At 45.9% G+C, this 18278-nt stretch overlaps 2 protein-coding genes across 3 annotated transcripts in view; one reads left to right on the top strand and one right to left on the bottom strand.

Annotated features, from left to right (window-relative positions):
• LSM7 (LSM7 homolog, U6 small nuclear RNA and mRNA degradation associated) overlaps positions 1 to 37 on the bottom strand; it is a 2225-nt gene extending 2188 nt beyond the window's left edge. Inside the window, exon 1 of the mRNA XM_026035167.1 lies at positions 11 to 37. Within this exon, the coding sequence (XP_025890952.1) occupies positions 11 to 37 (27 nt within the window). The remainder of the gene's footprint in view (positions 1 to 10) is intronic.
• A 39-nt stretch (positions 38 to 76) lies between these two features.
• Positions 77 to 12917, top strand: SPPL2B (signal peptide peptidase like 2B). 2 transcript variants are annotated; one of them, XM_026035232.1, is made up of 15 exons: positions 77 to 95; positions 1451 to 1570; positions 2195 to 2377; positions 2793 to 2882; positions 3586 to 3725; positions 4219 to 4361; positions 4823 to 4919; positions 5066 to 5182; positions 5639 to 5720; positions 6719 to 6793; positions 6906 to 6968; positions 7521 to 7620; positions 7888 to 7965; positions 8629 to 8789; positions 9747 to 12917. In XM_026035232.1, exons 2-15 carry the CDS (start codon positions 1469 to 1471, stop codon positions 10032 to 10034), a joined length of 1719 nt encoding a protein of 572 aa, XP_025891017.1. In that variant the 5' UTR covers positions 77 to 95; positions 1451 to 1468; the 3' UTR covers positions 10035 to 12917. The 2 variants fall into 2 exon arrangements, with proteins under 2 accessions (XP_025891017.1, XP_025891018.1); XM_026035233.1 differs by having other exon boundaries at positions 8629 to 8856; positions 9747 to 9802.
• Positions 12918 to 18278: the final 5361 nt, after the last annotated feature.

Below are 18278 nucleotides of genomic sequence, written 5' to 3'. Positions count from 1 at the left end.
CGGCGCGAACAAAGGCGGGCGGCGGCGGGGCCGCCATGGCGGCGGCGCGGCGGGCGCGGCTCCCGGCCCTGCTCCTCCTGCTCGTCGTGGCGCAGGTGAGCGGCCCCGCTGAGCCCGGCTCCGGTGTGCGGTACAGCCCGGCTCCGGTGCGGGGCACAGCCCGATGCGGCTGTGGGGACGCGGGCCTGGGGCCGGGAGAGGCCTCCGCGGTGCCGAAGCCGCCCCTTGGGCCCGGCTTTGGGGATGGTCCTCCCGGCAACGGGGAAAGCGGCAGCCGCGGGGCCGAGCAGAGCTGCGGCTGAGCCCAAACGATCAGTTTGTCCCTGTGATTGTTTTCCTGTCCTTTATCTGCCTTAATACATTTCTGGAGCACAGACGGTGAAGGTCTCACGGACTGCATGTCACCTGCCAAGCTTGTAATCCCGTGTGGGAACGCGCAGCCTGTCAGGTGTGCGGCTTTGCGCTTCAGGGCTTCTGGAAGCTTTCGAGCATTCTTGGATSTTTAAAGGATTGTCAAGGATCTTCACTATCCATTAGTAAACTTGGAGGCCAGCAGATCTTGGGTCTTGCTGGTGTGACTCTTTGGTTTGACAGTGACTTTTCCCCCTACCTCTGTCCCCTGCAGTGGCTTCTTGCCACTGATATCTACTTGCCCAGTGGCCACCTAGTTCTGTGTGCAGCATCTGCCCTTCCCCTGCATCTCCTGCCTGACTTTGGTGCCTCTCTCCACCCTTTCTAACAGCCTGGCAGTGCCAGCCTGGGGATGGAAGATAGGAATGGGTCAGGACAGGAGTGGGTCAGGACAGGAGTGGGTCAGGGCCTGGCGTGGAGCCTGTTTGTTGCAGCAGGTTGCAAGGGTGAGCACAGGGAAGGAGCAGGGGAGATGCCGGCAGTCGGGTCCTTGTCCTGGGGGGCCCCTGGCCTTGGCTCCGGAGGCCACAGCCTCCCTGCTCGTTCCTTGGGCAGCCCGGTGTCAGCCGGGCCCGGGGGAGCCTCGAACGGGCTGCCTGGGTGGCTGGAGCCGTCGTGCTGCAGCGGCCAAGGGCTCGCTTGCTGCTCGTGTATTTCTGCTGCTCATGCTACCTCCTTTAAAACTCCTTCAAATATAGGTAGTGCCGTCTGTGAGCGTATGGAGGGGGTATCTTTTTCACTCACCGAAAGACGGAAGTTTTTTTTGAGGGAAGATGATSCTGGTTTGCTTTTAGAGTGAATTGTTTTAGTTATAATAACCTCAGTGGGAAATGGGGTGTGTAGTCTTGAACTTCCATGTGCTGCCCAGCACAAAACCGAGCTGAGGGTACTGCGAGGTATTGTCAGACCTATGGCAAAGCGTCCGAGGCTGAACTCGGGAGTGATGTGAACCTGGAATCGTCCTTGCTTCATCTCTGCTGATGCCAACTTCTTCTGTGGAGGTACTAGACTTTTTTGTGACTCTTCTACRTGTTTGCAGGTGTGCTGTGAGTATGGGATGGTCCATGTCCTTTCAGAGAAGGGAAGCAGCAAAGGAAAAGACTACTGCATCCTCTTCAATTCTCAGTGGGCCCATTTGCCACACGACCTGGGTAAAGCTGTAAGTACCCATCCAAGTAATAACAGAAGAATGCATTCCAAAAAGTCTGTGTTCTAGGGAAACTTTTAATTTCTAACTTGAATCAGTAGAATTTGAAGTGACTAATGTGTTTGCTTAACTTAAAAATACCTTTGTCTGTTAATATCTCCTTATTCAGTGCGGTAACAGCTGTATTACTTTCCTAGCACCTGTAGAAGCGAAAAGCTATTTTGGGTTGGAAACAAGTCTTTCTTTTGGCTGTTAGGAACAATTACATGAAAATGGAATTTATTTGTTTCAATAATGGAGTTTGCCTCTGTTAATGTGATATGAAGTTATACCACATGGCCTTCCTAACGCCATGGAGCATGACCTTTAGTTTTACCTTGTTGGTTCATGGTTCTGTCAAATGTGAGAGTAGGTTTTGATGAGCAGATTTTCATTGCAGTAGCCAGTGCCTTTTGCACTGCCAGTTTGGTTGGTTTTGCTCTCTTTCAATAAGAGGACTTGAGGGAGAAGGACTAAAGTAGCAGGAATTTGCTCCCTTATGGATGCCTGGAATCACTAGAATGTGAGAAAGAAACAAGTGGGGAGTGGGGGAGAACTTTGTTCTTTTTCTTTCAGCTAATTTCTTCATCTTTGCAGTCCCTCTTGCAACTGCAGGACCAGACAGCATCTGTTTTGTGTTCTCCTTCTGATGTGCCTGATGGTGGATTTATTAATCGAATCCCCATGGTGATGCGAGGGAATTGCACCTTCTATGAGAAAGTGAGGCTCGCTCAGATAAACGGAGCTCGTGGCCTGCTGATTGTTAGCAGAGAAAGGCTGGTAAGTCTCCTTCTGTGCTTTTCTACCTTACTGGTGCTTCTCTGACATTAGGTACTTTCTCATACAACTTCTTTTCTACCCAGTGTTTCATATGTGATCTACTATCTTGTCTTCAGTGCTTACTGCTGATAGTAATGTTTCTGATATCTGATGCTCATCTTAAAGCCACTTCCCCTTTAAAATGCTTTTTCACTAATGCTGATTAAATAGGATGTGTGTGTGTGTATTTGTATTCAGAATATGACTATTTTTCTGTAGCTTTTGTTGTATAATAATTCTGCAAGTAATATCCTATCCCTTTTCAAGTATTGCCGAAATTAACAAAAAATGAAAGTTGCAGCTGCAGTTCTTCTGGAGAAATTAACACTTCTGCAGAACTGAATATATTTTGATCCATTTCTGGATTGTATTGCAGGTTCCTCCTGGGGGTAACAGGAGTCAGTACGAAGAGATTGATATTCCTGTGGCACTGCTCAGCTACACMGATATGCTAGATATCGGCAAGGTAAATTCAATAAGTGCTCTAACTAGTACCATCCCAGATGAATCATTACTCAAGAACATATTTGACATACATCTTCAGAGCTTTAAGTCTCCTGAGTTGCACTCATGAAGTTTGCATTATTTTAGTATTTGTTTAATGGTTAGTATTCTGAACAAAATACCTAATCTGGTAATGCACTCTGAGTGTCTGTTGGYGGGTGGAAGACCATTTTTTTTCTGGTTCTGGGCAGGAATTCAGTCACTTGCTGTGGAGCTGTTCCACTGCATGAACCAAAATGCAGTTTCTGCTCAGGAGATTAACACTGAGCTCACTACTATTGCAGAATAAAACAGGCATGTAGACGATGAGCCTTAAACTTGCTCCCTGAGTCCAATGTCATCATATTTCTGGGTCACCTCTTGATTGAGGCAGCAAAGGGCACCTAGTTGTGCCTGGGCAGGTCTGCATTCGTGCAGGAGCAGAACTGTAAGTGTCTGTGGTACCTCTAGGTCACAGAGAAGGAAGTCTCATCTAACTGCATTCAGATTTGTAATGCTAGAGCAAGGCTGTTCTTTGCACTGCATTCGACATCTGGCTGTGCTTGTTTTGGTGATATTTATCCTAAGAAAAGTAGTACTGAAAATAAAATTGAGAGCTTTCAAGAGCAGACTGGTCTCCCTGAAATGTGCTCGGAGCTCTTCATAAGCTCTTCTTGTCTGTGCAGAGCTTCGGCAGGTCGGTGAAGGGAGCGCTGTATGCGCCCAATGAGCCAGTGCTGGACTACAACATGGTGATTATATTTGTCATGGCCGTGGGGACTGTTGCAATTGGAGGCTACTGGGCAGGAAGCAGAGACGTGAAAAAGTGAGTAATTTGGTTGCTGGATATCAGTTTTCTTGCTGTATTTTTCACAGAACAGGGAGGGAAGAGGGAGTGCATGGCAGGGTTATCTCAAGAAACTTGATAGCTCTGCTGATGAGGTCGGTATAACCAGAATGGGAGAATCCTGATGTGACACATTTAAGAGACCTTATCACTGCATGAAATTATTACAGCATATCTTTCATGTGATATGGATTCTGTTCAGAGTTGCTACTAAATGAAAAAGATATAATAATTCGTAATAAATGAATACAGCAATTCTTATGCATCATGTTGAAGTTGTTGTTCATCTGCCTTTGTAGACATGTGGGGTTTTGCTGACTGGAGTGGGAATCTCTGCAATGGCAATCCATTCCTGCCAAGTTGTATTTTCCAAATCGTGGTGTTGTCACTATTTCTAACATGTTGCTGAAAATTCAGAGCCCTTATGTGTTGTTGCAGGAGTGGTCTGATTATATTCGTGTTTCCCTTTCAGGCGATACATGAAGCACAAACGTGATGATGGGGCAGAGAAACATGATGATGAAACTGTCGATGTGACTCCGATAATGATCTGTGTGTTTGTCGTGATGTGCTGCTCGATGCTGGTCCTCCTTTATTTCTTCTATGACCACTTAGGTATCCTTAAAACTATTTCTGTTGAAGTCTTCAATACCTGTTGGCTGTCATCAATTAACTTTTCTATGTAAAAATGATTATCAATAGCTGTGTAAATCACATTGAAATGAAAATCATGGAAAAAAAAAAGAACCCCCAAACCTGCTGGCTACATCTGTGTACTTAGTTTTAGTGAGAGTGGAATGTGTGAACATGAAACTTCTTTCRAACACTAAAGCCTATTAAGTAGATGCAGGCTTAATGTCTTAGACGCCTATTTTTGTCCAAGGCCTTATTCAACCCTCTACTCTTGTATTATTAATTATTTTAAAGTATTAAAATGGGAAGCAGTTTTAAAAAATATAGATTCTACTCACTGCACTCATCTAATTGATGGAATAGAAATCTGTTCTTTGTTCAGCTGGGACTTTTAAGTATTTCTTATTTTATACTACTTGCACTTAGTACGTTTTCTTTCTCAGTCTATGTGATTATAGGTATATTCTGCCTGGCTGCCTCAATTGGTCTTTACAGTTGTTTGTCTCCCTTTGTAAGAAGATTCCCCTTAGGAAAATGCAGGTATGTGATGATTTTTCACATCTTATTATCCAACATCAAAAAAAAAAAACCTTGGATAGGTGATAGATTCACCGGCTTCATACTTCAAAATGGAAGATGTACAGATGGCTGTGCCTTTAGGTTTGGTTGGTCTGTTTCATTTTCAGAATCCCAGACAACAACTTGCCTTATTTCCACAAGCGTCCCCAGATCCGGATGCTGTTGTTGGCAGCATTTTGTATCTCTGTCAGTGTAGTCTGGGGAGTCTTCAGAAACGAAGATCAGTAAGTGTATATTTGTGTTTCTGTGCTTGAAAACTTAGAGTTTAAATGTTCTTTATCATTCCACAAACAATTTATATTACTAATATTAAAAGTAAGTTCTTCTATATTTATTGTCACTAGTTTAACCAACATGAACTGGAGTTGAATTAAAATCAAAGATATGAGTAATAACTTCCATATAGCGATTATTACTTGAGTCTTTATGAACTTAATGTATTTAAATGACAAACTAGCACTTTACAGTAGTTTTCAGCTCAGATTTTGCATAGAAGATGAAACACTAAATTTGGATCTTTAATTTCAGTCACTCACTTTTCCTTTGAACGTGAGTTGAGAGAAAGACCTTTCCTTTCTCCCTTCAATTTCAAATTCAGCTGTGGATTAAAAAAGAAAGGGGCGGGGGGGGGCGGGGAAGAGGGAGGAAAAAAATCAAAAAATCACTATTTTCTTTTCCAGGTGGGCCTGGATTTTACAAGATGCTTTAGGAATTGCTTTCTGTCTTTACATGTTGAAAACCATTCGCCTGCCTACATTTAAGGTATGGAATTTACATAGGTATAGAAAGGTTTGCCTTTCTATAGGTATAGAAAGGTTAAGTCAACTCACATATGTCAGTTTGGACATTGTGCTTTCGTCTTGCATGTCTTGGYAAAGTGAAGTAACAAACCTAATGCAGACCAACGTGCCTAAGTGGTGCATAATGGTTTTGAATGATGCTAGTAACCTACCTTCAGATGAGGAGACTCATAGTAGCTGGATTTCATCTTGTACCTAAAATTATTTGCTGTATTGCTGGTCTAAATTTGCATAGCTTAAACCTGCTAGTTTTCCTTGAATTGTAAGTCCAATTTCTGGTGTCCGAGTTAGGGTTTATAGACTATAGTCAGATTGATTCTTAATATTGTCAGCTGTGTGCTTCGAGTCTCTTGTGAAGGGCTACATTTGTGAAGTGAGTCATGCTTACTTCTTCATCTGGTTCTTTAGCATCTTTGCTAAATTCTTCATATTGCAATATAGACTTAGTTTTCCAGTAACATTTGAACCATGCTGAAAACAGAGTTGACTTAACCCCTCKGATTGAGTAATCCAAGATGAAAATCAGTGCCAATGGTTTTGTTCCTCAGGCATCTCTTAAAGCTCTGTCTCAAGTTGTCTTCACCTGTAATTTTGGCCAGCCTCCTCAGGAAAGCTGTTTTACTGCAGATACTGTTTCAAGCTGTATCTAGTGTCCAAAAAATGAAAAAATAAATTCTTCAGTGATTGCAACACACTGAAATGGAGCCATCTTCAGATTTTGCAGGATAAGGAGTTTTGGGGATTAACGCAATTTTCTGCCTGAGGATTTTTTCCCTTTATATGCTGTGTAAAGGCCAGATTCTTTGACCTAAAAAAAATCTATAGGAGTTAAGGAAAATATGTGAATGTCTTGCAGTTGTTGCCAACTTTTGACTTGAATATTCTGAAATTGCTGTTTCTTCTTTCTTTGCTAATGCATAGTATGTGGATGCTCAYTAAGGTTTCTGCCTCTCTCTTCAGGGTTGTACCTTGCTCCTCCTGGTTCTTTTTGTGTATGATGTGTTTTTTGTATTTATCACACCTTTTCTAACAAAGGTAAGTGAAGTGCCTGTCTATGCCTCCTGCTCCCAGAGCCGTTCTGTGTTCCTGAATGAACCTAGACCTGTTGGCTGACGTGCTGGTTTACAATTTCCCCTCTTTTCTTCAGACTGGGGAGAGTATAATGGTGGAGGTTGCTGCAGGCCCGTCTGATTCTGCCACTCATGAAAAGGTACTGTACGTAGCCTGAAAATACAAGACAAACTCCCAGCTATTACATTTTTCAACTGCTCTGAAGTTCAAAGAGCTGAAATGAAGATGTCAATCTGAAAAGAATTTTGTGAGGAAATATAGTGTTCCTGGGCTCTTTGGAAATCCACAGTAAAAGCTGAGGGGTCAAAACACACTTTTAGTGGCTCACCATAATAGCCTTCCTTTTCCTTTATCTTTATTTATGAGGATTTCTGCACAAGGAAGTAGATTAGCTTAGTTTCACAAGAATATATGAACATGTTTATGAATATAACTAATTGCTAATGAAGCATATTGTTTTTAACAAATACTAAAATGGTATTCAGTCTGTGGCTTGCCCTTTGTTTTGATAATTGCTTTATGAAAAGCAAATGTCAAAGGCAGAGGAGAGAAACCCAAGTAGGTAAGAAGGCATTACTGAGATATTTTGATATGAATAAAAGTTTGGTGTGCGTGCGTGTGTGTGTGTGTGTGTGTGTGTGTGTATTACTGTTTCACACTTCGTATTTCTTTCTTCTCTTTCATTTCCAAGCTCCCAATGGTCCTGAAGGTTCCAAGACTCAACTCTTCACCATTGGCTCTTTGTGATAGACCTTTTTCTCTCCTAGGATTTGGAGACATTTTAGTTCCAGGTATGTCTTAGTATGTTTAGAATTTTTCTTGTTGCACATGTAGTATTCATTTATTCCCCTTCTACTCACCCTTCAAATGGGAAACTTGATTGGCTTGAATAAAGCTGATGTATTTAAGTAAACCTTTTATGTTCTCTCTATGCTGTTTGTCTTAATTTCATGTTAATGTACATAAAACTTAAGCATGCTTAGATAAATTGTTACTTTTTTTAATCTTCATCTAGAGATGGGTTGAAAAATTGCTGTTACTGTTCTTTTCTTTTGTAGGCTTATTGGTGGCCTATTGCCATAGATTTGATATTCAGGTGCAGTCCTCCAGAGTCTATTTTGTAGCCTGCACAATAGGTATGTGTGACACTGACCTGTGCACAACACTTTGAAGAACAGCTCCCTTTAAAAGCATAGCATAAATCATATATGACAGTTTGATTTATGATTCTTCTCCTCCTCGCATTATTAGAGAGTGAACTAGCACAGAAAAGTAAATCTCAGAAGCTCTTGAGCTAAACTCAGGTCTGTTCTGACACCGTTTTTGCAGAAATTGATAGGAAAAGGTCATATCCATGAAGAGCCAGCAGTGGGCTCTTGCAGTAATGAAAACTAACTGCAGACCAGGCTGCCTTAGCAAGAGTGCAGCCAGCAGGTAGAGGGAAAAACGTGGCATTACAGTGGTCAAAATAATCTTGACCATAGCTGTTGAATTCATAAGTACAGTAGAAAGTGTTCCATTTAATTTAACTCTTCAAAATTGCTCAGGGTGATGAATTAATCACACAGCATTTATTGGGCAGGCCACATTACTTTCAGAACTGTATATTAGACTATTGTATGTATCTGTATCTGCTATACAGATTATTATTCCAAACTTGTATGTGTAGGATTTGCAGGTATGTATGCTTGAAGAAGCTTGAAAAAAAGCCATGAAAATGCTTATCTGTCTAGTTATTTAACTATTCTTAACTCAGCTGTACCAGAATAACTCTTCTTGCTGGTTTTCTTTGCCTCTAGCCTATGGAATAGGCCTTCTTGTCACCTTTGTAGCCTTGGCACTGATGCAGATGGGCCAGCCAGCTCTCCTCTACTTGGTGCCCTGCACTCTTCTCACGAGCTTTGCAGTGGCTCTTTGGAGAAAGGAGCTCACAATGTTCTGGACGGGCAGCGGCTTTGCGGTGAATACCAGTTTGATATGAGTGTCTCCGAGAAATACTAATATTATAAAACCTAACTAGAATTAAAGTTGAGTAAAATATTGTAGTATTATCCAACAGCAACAAAAAATGTTGTTTTCCTTGACTGAATGTTTCCTTCGTAATTTTGGGGGGGGCCGCCTCAGTGTGTGTGTGTGTGTGTAAATTTTAATAATTTAATAATTTTAATATTTTAATTTTCCTTTAATGCCCATGGCCAATTAAACTGACTAGTGAAAAGTAAATGAGTTCTTGTTTATGCATCTTAATTCTGTTGTAACTTTAATGGTTTGATTTTTGAAAATATTACGATTATTTTTATTGCAGTAAGTAGCTCTAAAACTTTTTTATCTTTTTCATAATCTGGTATGAGGTATTAAATTATCATTATTTTCTCTGTGATAAGTTTGTGGGTTTTTTTGTTTGTTTTTTTAATAATGCGTATTTATTTTTTTGGATAGGTTGGTTGAATGGGGAACCTGGAGGTTCCCCTGCAGGGGAACATCGTTTCATTAACTATTTTTGATAAACTCAGTTCTCCAGGGGGAAATTGTGAAGACGAATGATTGAAAATACATTTGAGATCAATTATAATTTGGTAAAAATTGTTGTGGCTGATCAGATTTTTACAAGGGTTTAAGTAAATAAATAGATCATTTAATAAATTTAGCAGCTTGGGAGAATGACTAGCTTGCAGAAAGCGCGGATGAGTCAACTGAGTGCATCTCTGTCCACTACTGGACGCTGCTGCTAGCGGAGATGCCCGGCCTTTTGTTTTCATCTTGTTTGGCGGTTCCGATTGCCCCTGTAACTGRGCACCTACTTGACTGCATTTGCTGTGACCTTGAGTAGGGATTCGCCTTTCCGCAGTTCTGCTCCTCTCAGTAGCAGTTGTAGTTCCTGCTTCACATCATCCTAACAGCGATGTCTTTTTTACAGAAAGACCTACCTCAGCCTCCCCTGGTCATAGCTCCCGTCAGCTGCCACGAGCTTCCCAAAGATACCAACGTACCAGCTTCTCAGCAAGACACGGAGCAAATGACGAATCCCACCCTGCACGTGGAGGAGCTGCGTGACCCCAGCCTGGCGGCGGCGGAGCTGGACGATCCCAAGGCAGAGACGGAACAGGGAGAAACTCCCGTCTCGCAGGGCGRGGAACCAGCCGGTCAGAACAAGGACGACCCCGACAGCAAAGGCCTAACCCCAGAGCAAGCCCCGCTGGAATAAGCAATCTGATAGGAACCCTCTTTCTTCCCCCTCACAGACAGATCCGCCTAAAACCAGTATGTATTTAGACTGGTTTAGTAGTGTCCACATTCATTGAGAAACCTCACCAGAATTCTGATCATCAAATCCAACTGAGAATGTTCTGCCTCCAGCTTCGGTACAGCTACACACTTCAAAGATCTTTCTGAAATATGGTGCTCTACAAGGGTTCTGATGTATGAATTTTGGTGATCATTTTACTAGTGGATGCCTTCTGCTGCTCCAGTTCCATTATACTGGGGTAGTATTAAGAGTTTTTATTTAAACAGTACTCTGTGCTTGTGTAGCTCTTGTGCTGCTTTAGCATAGTGTAGTTGAACATGGAGGGGGAAAGGAAAACCGTTGAACGAGTCTGCTACAATGCTAAGTTGAGAGAAACATGATACCTTTTTTTAGCACTTTCCCTGTTGTTGTGTTTTACTTTTTTCCCTGCTTGTCAAAGCCATTGATGCAAGGGAATGCTTTAGTATTAACTGACATTCAGGCAATGCAGAGAGCTGGTGACATGACCAGCCTCTGAGAGGACTTTTATTACCATGGTGCATTAAATGCATCTCTTAATGTCTTTTTTTCTTCTTTCTTTTTTTTTTTTTCTTTTTTTTTCCTTTGTTTTTACTTCCAGGTACCTGGGTTGGCTACTAGTCTAGTTTAAAAGGCAGGATGAATGGACCTCCAGGAAGCACTGTAAGCACTCGTCTGAGTTCTGGAGGCTGCCTCTGGGAAACAATACGGTGTCTGTTRCAACACACAGCATAGTAAAATAAGTTTATTATGAATGTTTGTTTAAAAAAAATCTAAACAGGTCAAGTAAGTGGTAGTGCTATACTCAGCTTAATAGGCAGTATTTCCCTTAGAGAAACATTAAATGGAAAATGGCTGTGGGGTTTTTGAGCTTCCGTTTGTTCCTTTTTTTAGGAACATAGGTGTGATTTCTTAATTCCGAAGAAAACAGTCAGGTGTCATCGTTCTCCAGGAGTGCGTGTGGTGCTGTCCTGGGTCGGGGTTTAGTTACTTGTCACTCGGTAACTAGTAAGCTGCCTCAGTTGTGTTTGATCTCTGTCCCTAAAGTAGCCAGGGAGGCCTGTCAGGTTCTGGGAAGAGGCTGTGACCCAGCCTGTTATTTTATACCTTTTGCTACATGACATTATTATGAAGGACTAAATCTCTCTACTTTTTAACTATTTCAGGTGCAGCTGTTGTGTTACATTACCAGAAAATGTACAATTTTTTTTGTATGGCATGATTGAGCTTTTTATGCATCAACTTTGCTACATGTTGAGGGTTAATGAGGTTTGCATATCACTTATTCCATTTTAAGAAGTTGGAACACTTGGCTTTATCAAAGGTGTCAGTTTTCTGTGCTTATATTGCATTCCCTTAAAGAAAAAAGATCTTCAAATCTGAAATGAAGATGTTATAGAAATATTCTAGAATACAATTTCAAATGCCAGGCAAGAAATACTTCCTGTGTATTCCGAGACCCCAAATGTGATATTTACAGTTATATCCCTTTGGAGTCATGATCCGAAGTGGATTTTAAGTTCAGCTCTAGTTGGCCTGGTGAGCTAAATGCTGGAAGGTTCTTTGTTTATGCCCATAGGCGTTAAATTTCCATCACAGTCTTTTGCTAGGCCTTCCAAAAGCTTGGTTTTGTGCTGTGTTTTGGATGGGAACTTCTTTTTCACATCTCTCCCGTGCCGTGGTGGGTGGACAGCCTGGTTTCTCTGGAGCGTTAAGGGCTTCCTGTAAAACCACACGAGGGATTCCAAATTTTACCTGCTTCTGCTTAAAGCTTCGAGCCCTCCCTGATAAGTTGATTTAATGGTGAGTTTCTTGAAAAACTTTTGAGTCCAAAGACCTGTGCTACATTTACTATAAATGACCCAAATGGATCATGGTAAATGGCAGTGGAGAGAGGTCTGTTTTCCAGTCTGCTCTTTAATGGACTACGCTGGTTTTGCCAGGGGTGAATGAAGCAGTTGTCACAAAAGCAACAGAGCGACAAAACGAAGCAGTAGATGCAAAGCAACAGAGACATTTTATTCAAAACTTCAGCCAGCTGGATTATGCCTTAATTTAAGCCACTGTATAAGTATGTATACTAGACATTTATTTAAAATAAGAAAATAAACCTATGTTTAAATAGTGACCTTGCAAATAGCAGGAAAAAAATGTTTGGAGACTGACTCGGTTTTATGTTTTCTGTCTTGACTGTCTTTCAGCCATAGTGTTGTTTGGAATAGGTTTTTTATATCCTTAAAAGACAGTAGGTTTTTTGATGATAACAAAGTACTAAATTTTATCATCGTCTTGAAATATGTATTTAAACACTTGCTCTCATCTGATGTAATGTGTGTTGGGAAACAGTTTATCTTAAGTTGTTTATACAAATCAATTAAAATGGAAAAAATTCAAATGCTGATTAACTGGCAGGCATTCAGCAGTCACTTTGCTCATGTATTTCAGATTGGTCTGCTAGGAGCATAAGCTTTATTTTACATTTGAGAGTTTTCAGTCTGATTTTTAGTGTGTTTTTTTTTCTTCTCCCCAAAACTAGAAAGATCAGCGTGGAGAAGGAATCACTATTTAGCTGCTCGTGCAATACCTCCAGTTGAAGTATGTGAGCTGAGTTCCATACTCTGACTATTCCAGTACTGTATAAATCAGGAGACCCTAGTGCACTCCTTTGGCTGCGACTGTTTGGATCTTGATCCGGCCTCAGCTCAGTCACTTCCATCAAAAGCAAGGCTGTGCTCTTTGTTTTTCAGAAACCTCCCCGATCAGCTTAACGTAAAACCTAATGTAGAGGAACAGATGAAGAGGAAACTGTTTATACCTTTATTTGATGGCTGCAGACGTGTGTCTGCACCGACTTGCTTTAACAGACGTCTTTTAACTGAACGTTGATGCGCTGCTTGTTTACCTCTTTCATATACCAAGTCTTTAGTTGACAATCTAAAGATTCAAGAATAAAGAATCTCCTTCTGCAACGTGGTACGTGTTTAAGTGAAGCCCTCGCCGGAGCCCAAGGAGGGGGCAGGGGGAGGAAGCAGCAGGACGAGCTTTTCTGTGCAGTGGGGAATGAAGAGCAGGAGGGCTCGGAACCAGCCAGACCGGTTTGTGAGAGATAAAGGCAGGCAAATGTCATAGTAAAGACTGTCTGGCTGCAGAGCTCATCCTAAGGCTTTTCTCCATGAGTTGCAACAGCAGCCAGCGTTCTCGGACTGGACAGAGACCCGGGCACTGGAACAGAAGTAGCACATTGAGTATCTGACGTGTTTAAATTGCAGCTGAGGCCCTGAGCTGCTGCTCGGAGTTCCTGCAACAGGACGGACCCGTGGTTTGACCGCCTCTCCACCACATGCATGAGCTATTGGTGCTGATTATCTTAAATACACTTAAAAACATCTCTGCATCCCATAATTAATCTTAAGTAGGTACTAAAGACCCTCCTGCCTGCCCGGCTGCTGCAGGAGCAGTTCTTGGCCTCTTACCCAGGTGCGACTTGCTGGGCTTTCCATGGAGAATGGCTTAGGGCAGCTCAGGAAGGGGGATCATCCATCCCTCCCTCCCGGTGATGGGGACGCTGATCGCTGCCCTTCACCAGGGCCATTGGTCTAAGTGCCACAGCTGTGGCCTGAAGGGAGTCCCCAGGACAGCCAAGCTCCCACCTGGAGACCTCCGGCCCCAGCTGCTCCCGTCCTTCCCTGGGAGCCTGAGGAGTTCCAGGTGTGCTCCAGGGATCAGCAGCCTCATCTGTGCAGATAATGGGTGGGCAATTAGTGGACCACCTAGGGAATTAATGACTTGACGACCAGGGCGTGGGCACAAGGGCCACTTCCTGCACCGCGTTTAGGGTGTCTAAAACCCAGAGCTGAGTTTCACGCCTGCAGCTCGCAAGTTCTCCAGCTCTAGCTGCAAATAACTTATCCGAAGGTAAGATTACCTGGGATTGTCTGTCTGTTTTTACTGTTTCAGAAGGGAAAATGATTCCATGTTTAACACCTGAAATAGTGCACAGGAGAACTTCTTGCTTATCCTCATGAGCTCTAGTGACCTCCAGCAATCCTGGCCTCCTGGCCCCAGGTCTGTTTTCAACAGGATAAAAATATGATTATTTGGGTCCAAATATAGTGCTGATGTGTGAAAGTGCAAGAGTCTGAAATGCTTCATTCTTGCAGGACCCCCTAAGGGAGGGTTTGGTGGCTTTTTTCCCTTCTGGGACCTGTATCTGAGGCCTGGGGACTACGGGATGCCTGGCTGAAGGAATGACACTGTAGAAGGGCCATTCTTCATTKCTTGGTGTGGCACAGGATGATGCAAACATCTCCTTCGGGCAGGAATCTCGCTCTCCATCGTGCCAGCCAAGGGCTACCAGGATGAACKGAGCCACGCCGTGAATGGCAGAAACCTCTCTGGGGGCTGGCGCGAAACTCTGACGTTGGGGGTTGAGTTTCAGTGCAGGTAGCTGGGGAAAAACGTGGTCCTTAAAAACAGTCCAGCGAAATATAAAGGAAGGGAAAGCAGCTCGCGGCGTCCCAGCCTGCGCCTTTAAGCTCTGCCGGCAGCTCCCTTCGTGCCTCCCACTCGCCCGCATCTCCCGCCCGGCTCGCGGGGCAGTCGCGGGGCCAGCGGARCTGATGGGAGCTACTTGACCAGGGAAAAGGCTTTCCGGGGAGACGCACCCAGTGGGAAAGCCAGGCAGGTGAGTCACGGCTGCTGCTTTTTTTAAACAAATCTCATTGCCTTAAAGGTGTCGGTTTGCTGTGCCGGGATGGGGAGGGATGTCCTGCACCTGCAGGGGAAACCTGCTGCTTCCCTGGCTCTAACAGCAACGTTTGCTGCTGAGGTTGTTGCATGTTAAGAGAAACACCGAAGCTTTCATTGAAATAATAGCTGTAAATACTTTTAATGCTTTCTTCTTAGTCACATAAGGCTAAATAACTTTCATTACTATGTGATCATTGGGTGTTTTCTGGTGCTTTTTGATTCCATCTGGCTCTAAAATGATGCTGATGAGTGGGAGTCCTCCCCACGCTGATGCTTGAGGAGACCAGGGCTGCTGCGGAAGCCACGGGGAGCAGCGCGGTCCCCAGAAACCCGCTGAATCGCCGGGGAAGTTGGAAGCACTTTTTGCTGGCTGTTGCCTGCAGCTCTTTCTGCAGGACTTCCTAGTGGTTAACCCAGGGAGAGGATGACAGCCTTTACTTTTGTCTGCAATGCATAGAAAAATGACTCAAACGTAGTCACAGGTGCAAACCTGAGCTCCGTACCCAAAGGCGGCAGCGGAGGGCTGGGGCTGCGCGGTGGGAGAAGCGATGTTGGAGGCTCCGCGCGCGGCGCCGCTGTCACGCAGCGGCCGGAGCTGGCACGCAGCGAGAGGATCCTCTTACCGGGAGGCCGGTGGGGACAATGAACAAGGCGCTGCGGCGGCGCCGGGGCCGGGAAGCCGCTTGTCCGGAGGGCTGCGGCCTCCCCGCTCCCGCGGGCGCCGGCTGAGCGCTGTCCCCAGCCCAGGGCTGCCTCATCCCGCTTGGACTCCTCACTTCTTGTTTTCTGCACTGGAAAAACACGCTCCTGCTTCCGCTCTCCCCCGCTTCGCCGCCAGCCCTCCGGGCCCTTTGAGTCTCCCGTCAAGTCTCCCCTCATCTTTGCCCAAGTGTTGGGCCATTCCTGGAGGCTGCAGCTGGATCCCCTGCTGAGCTCGTTCTCCACCTGCAGTAAGGAATGTGTTTTTCAGGCCCCCAGCAGCATTTCACAAAGCTCCTGTCTGGGTGAGGGCTTCCCAGCATGACCTTAGACYGTGTGATGGTCTTAGATACAGAGCAACGCACAGAAACTGCCCTAAAATAGGGCTGGAAGGGCCCTCTGCCCTGGGGCTTTCCCTCTGCTCTCAGAGGGGAAACTCCGTAACTGCCCACCACTTACCCCAGCGAAGCCCATAAATGTGCTTTCGGGTTCGGTCAGATTAGCTCAGTCTAACTGCTGCTGCCCAAACTGGCAGCCACCTGTGGCCCATTTTGCCCATTAAGTTTTTCTCAGCTGCCTCCTCCTCCCAGTGCAACCTCAATGCCACCCAGTGTTGCCCCTTGCGTGGGTSAGTGTATGTGCATTCGCTTTTGAGCTTCTGTGCTCCACATCTTAACGCGAGGGTAATCCAGAGCCTCCAGAAGATACTGAAAGAAAGGAGATTGCTCCTTGCATTTAAATCAGAGGGACCACTGGAAAAGCTCCCTTAGCGAGAGCGGCCGGTACCAATGCTGCCGACAAGCTCCAGCGCCGAGTGCCTCTCTGGAAGGTTCAGTTACAGCTGAGGAAGAACATTGCAGGGCTCAGAAATGAGGCATCTTGGCCAGGATGTCCCTTCTTCCCCTCTTTGTCTCCTCCCTCACAATGAAGMGACCTTTCAAAATCCCTTATCTAGAAGCTCCAGTTTAAAGAGCCCTGGACGCCTCTTGGGAAAGATTGAAAAGCTCTTCAGAATCTGTTCTCCTGCTGCCAGTGTCCCAGCTCCTGTTCTTCCCTCTTTCATTACTCAAATAATTTGCATTAGAAAAGTGGTTTCTTAGCAGCTTCCTGGAAGGTGCAATGTAGCAGGATGGGAGATGTGGCCTCTATTTGGGCACTGTGTCCAGAGCCTTGTGTCCCATCTGAGACCTTCGTTACAGCAAAGACGAKGACGTTCTGCAATAAGAGTAAGGCAACCAACTGCAACACTTAAACCCATTAATGCCTCTATATGTGCACACAAGATCTCGGCTGCAAGGGCTTCATTCTCTTGACTTGTACCGTCTAACACTATTTTATATTTGAAAATATCAAAATGCTCCTGCAGCTGGGCTCCATTAGACACAGCGGATGCCTTTGTGCCTGATGCGTCTTGTATTTGTATCCTCATTTGATATCTGTAAATCCAGGCTCCTCTGCCCACCCAGACGATAGGCGCGAGTGCGGCACTGCTGCGGTTGCTGCAGGCACTGGGTTTGCAACGAGAGGGGTTGCTGTCTCCCTATTTTTATCACTGTTTTGTATTTAAATCCCTGAGACCGGAGGTGCTGCGGGGGAGCATGGAGCAGGCGAAGCCGGAGCCGGGCGCGGCGGGGAGCGCGGGCTGCAGCCGCCGCAAGGCCGCGCTGGTGGCGGCCGTGGCGGGCGCCGTCACCGCGCTCTACRTGGGGATCCTGCTGGGTGAGTGACGGACGCGCGGCGCCGCCCGCCCCTGTGCCGCCATCCCGCCCGAACCTCAGCCCCCGTGCAGGGAGGTGTGGGCCGCCCCTCATCGCGCAGCTGCCCTCGYGCGCGGGATGGGGTTGCCCCGCAGGGCAACGGGGCCCCCCGGGGCACCCCGGCACCGGCCAGGGGCAACCAGGCAGCTGAGGGCGCAGGATGAGCAGCGCGGCCCCGACCCCGCTATGACGAAACCCTCCCGGCAGCCTGCGAGCCCGCGGGCGAGACCAGCTTCGAGCACACGGTGGAGCTGAGGGGCATCGCCTTCGACAGCAGCTTGCGGGCCGAGAGCTCCGACTACTACCGGGCGCTGACCCCCGCTCTGGAGAGGCTGGTGAGTCGAACATGAGGACGGTGCAGGAGATGGACCCAGGAGCCCTGGCTACCTGTGGAGACGCTTCGGCTGTCGCTGGCTCCCTGCAAAACCTCAGGCGTCAGCCAGGTTTCCTGCTTGGGGAAACGCGGCTGATTGCTGCTCTTCCCCGCAGTTCCTATCCAGTCTGCAGGACTCTGAGCTGGACTCGAGCTGCACCGGCTGCACCATCCTGGGCTACAGGTGAGTGGGGGCCGCTCCCCAGCACCGTGAAGGCCACAGGATACATGATCAGCACCCTGACGCCGTGCAGGCTACAGGACGCGTGATCTTGGTGCCCTGAAACGCGTCTTTTTGTGGTTCAAAGCAGSTACAAAGAGAAAGTGCTCTTGGGTCAAAAATGGGTTGTTGCTGGGAATGCACCAAGTTCTGCATTCGCTCATGTGAAAGTGYACCCGGGGGAGAGGAGAGTGGTCTTGTCCAACCAGCCAAAGAACAAAACGACCCTTCAACCCAAGCCCTGCCGCCAGAGAATTGGGGGTCATGGAGAAGATAGGCTCCTTTGTAGGTCYGTGTGGGGCAGCAGGGCCGGGCTGAGTCCCGCTCCTCTCTGTCCCGCAGCAGGAGCGGCGACTCGAGCGTGCTGGTCCGCGTGCGCCTGCGCT

This window comes from Nothoprocta perdicaria, unplaced genomic scaffold (assembly GCF_003342845.1).
Source record: "Nothoprocta perdicaria isolate Ctin4 unplaced genomic scaffold, notPer1 scaffold_157, whole genome shotgun sequence".
Classification (NCBI taxonomy): Eukaryota; Metazoa; Chordata; class Aves; order Tinamiformes; family Tinamidae; genus Nothoprocta; species Nothoprocta perdicaria.
The sequence above is the reverse complement of the archived record's forward strand: the minus strand, read 5'-3'. Positions and strand labels throughout refer to the sequence as shown.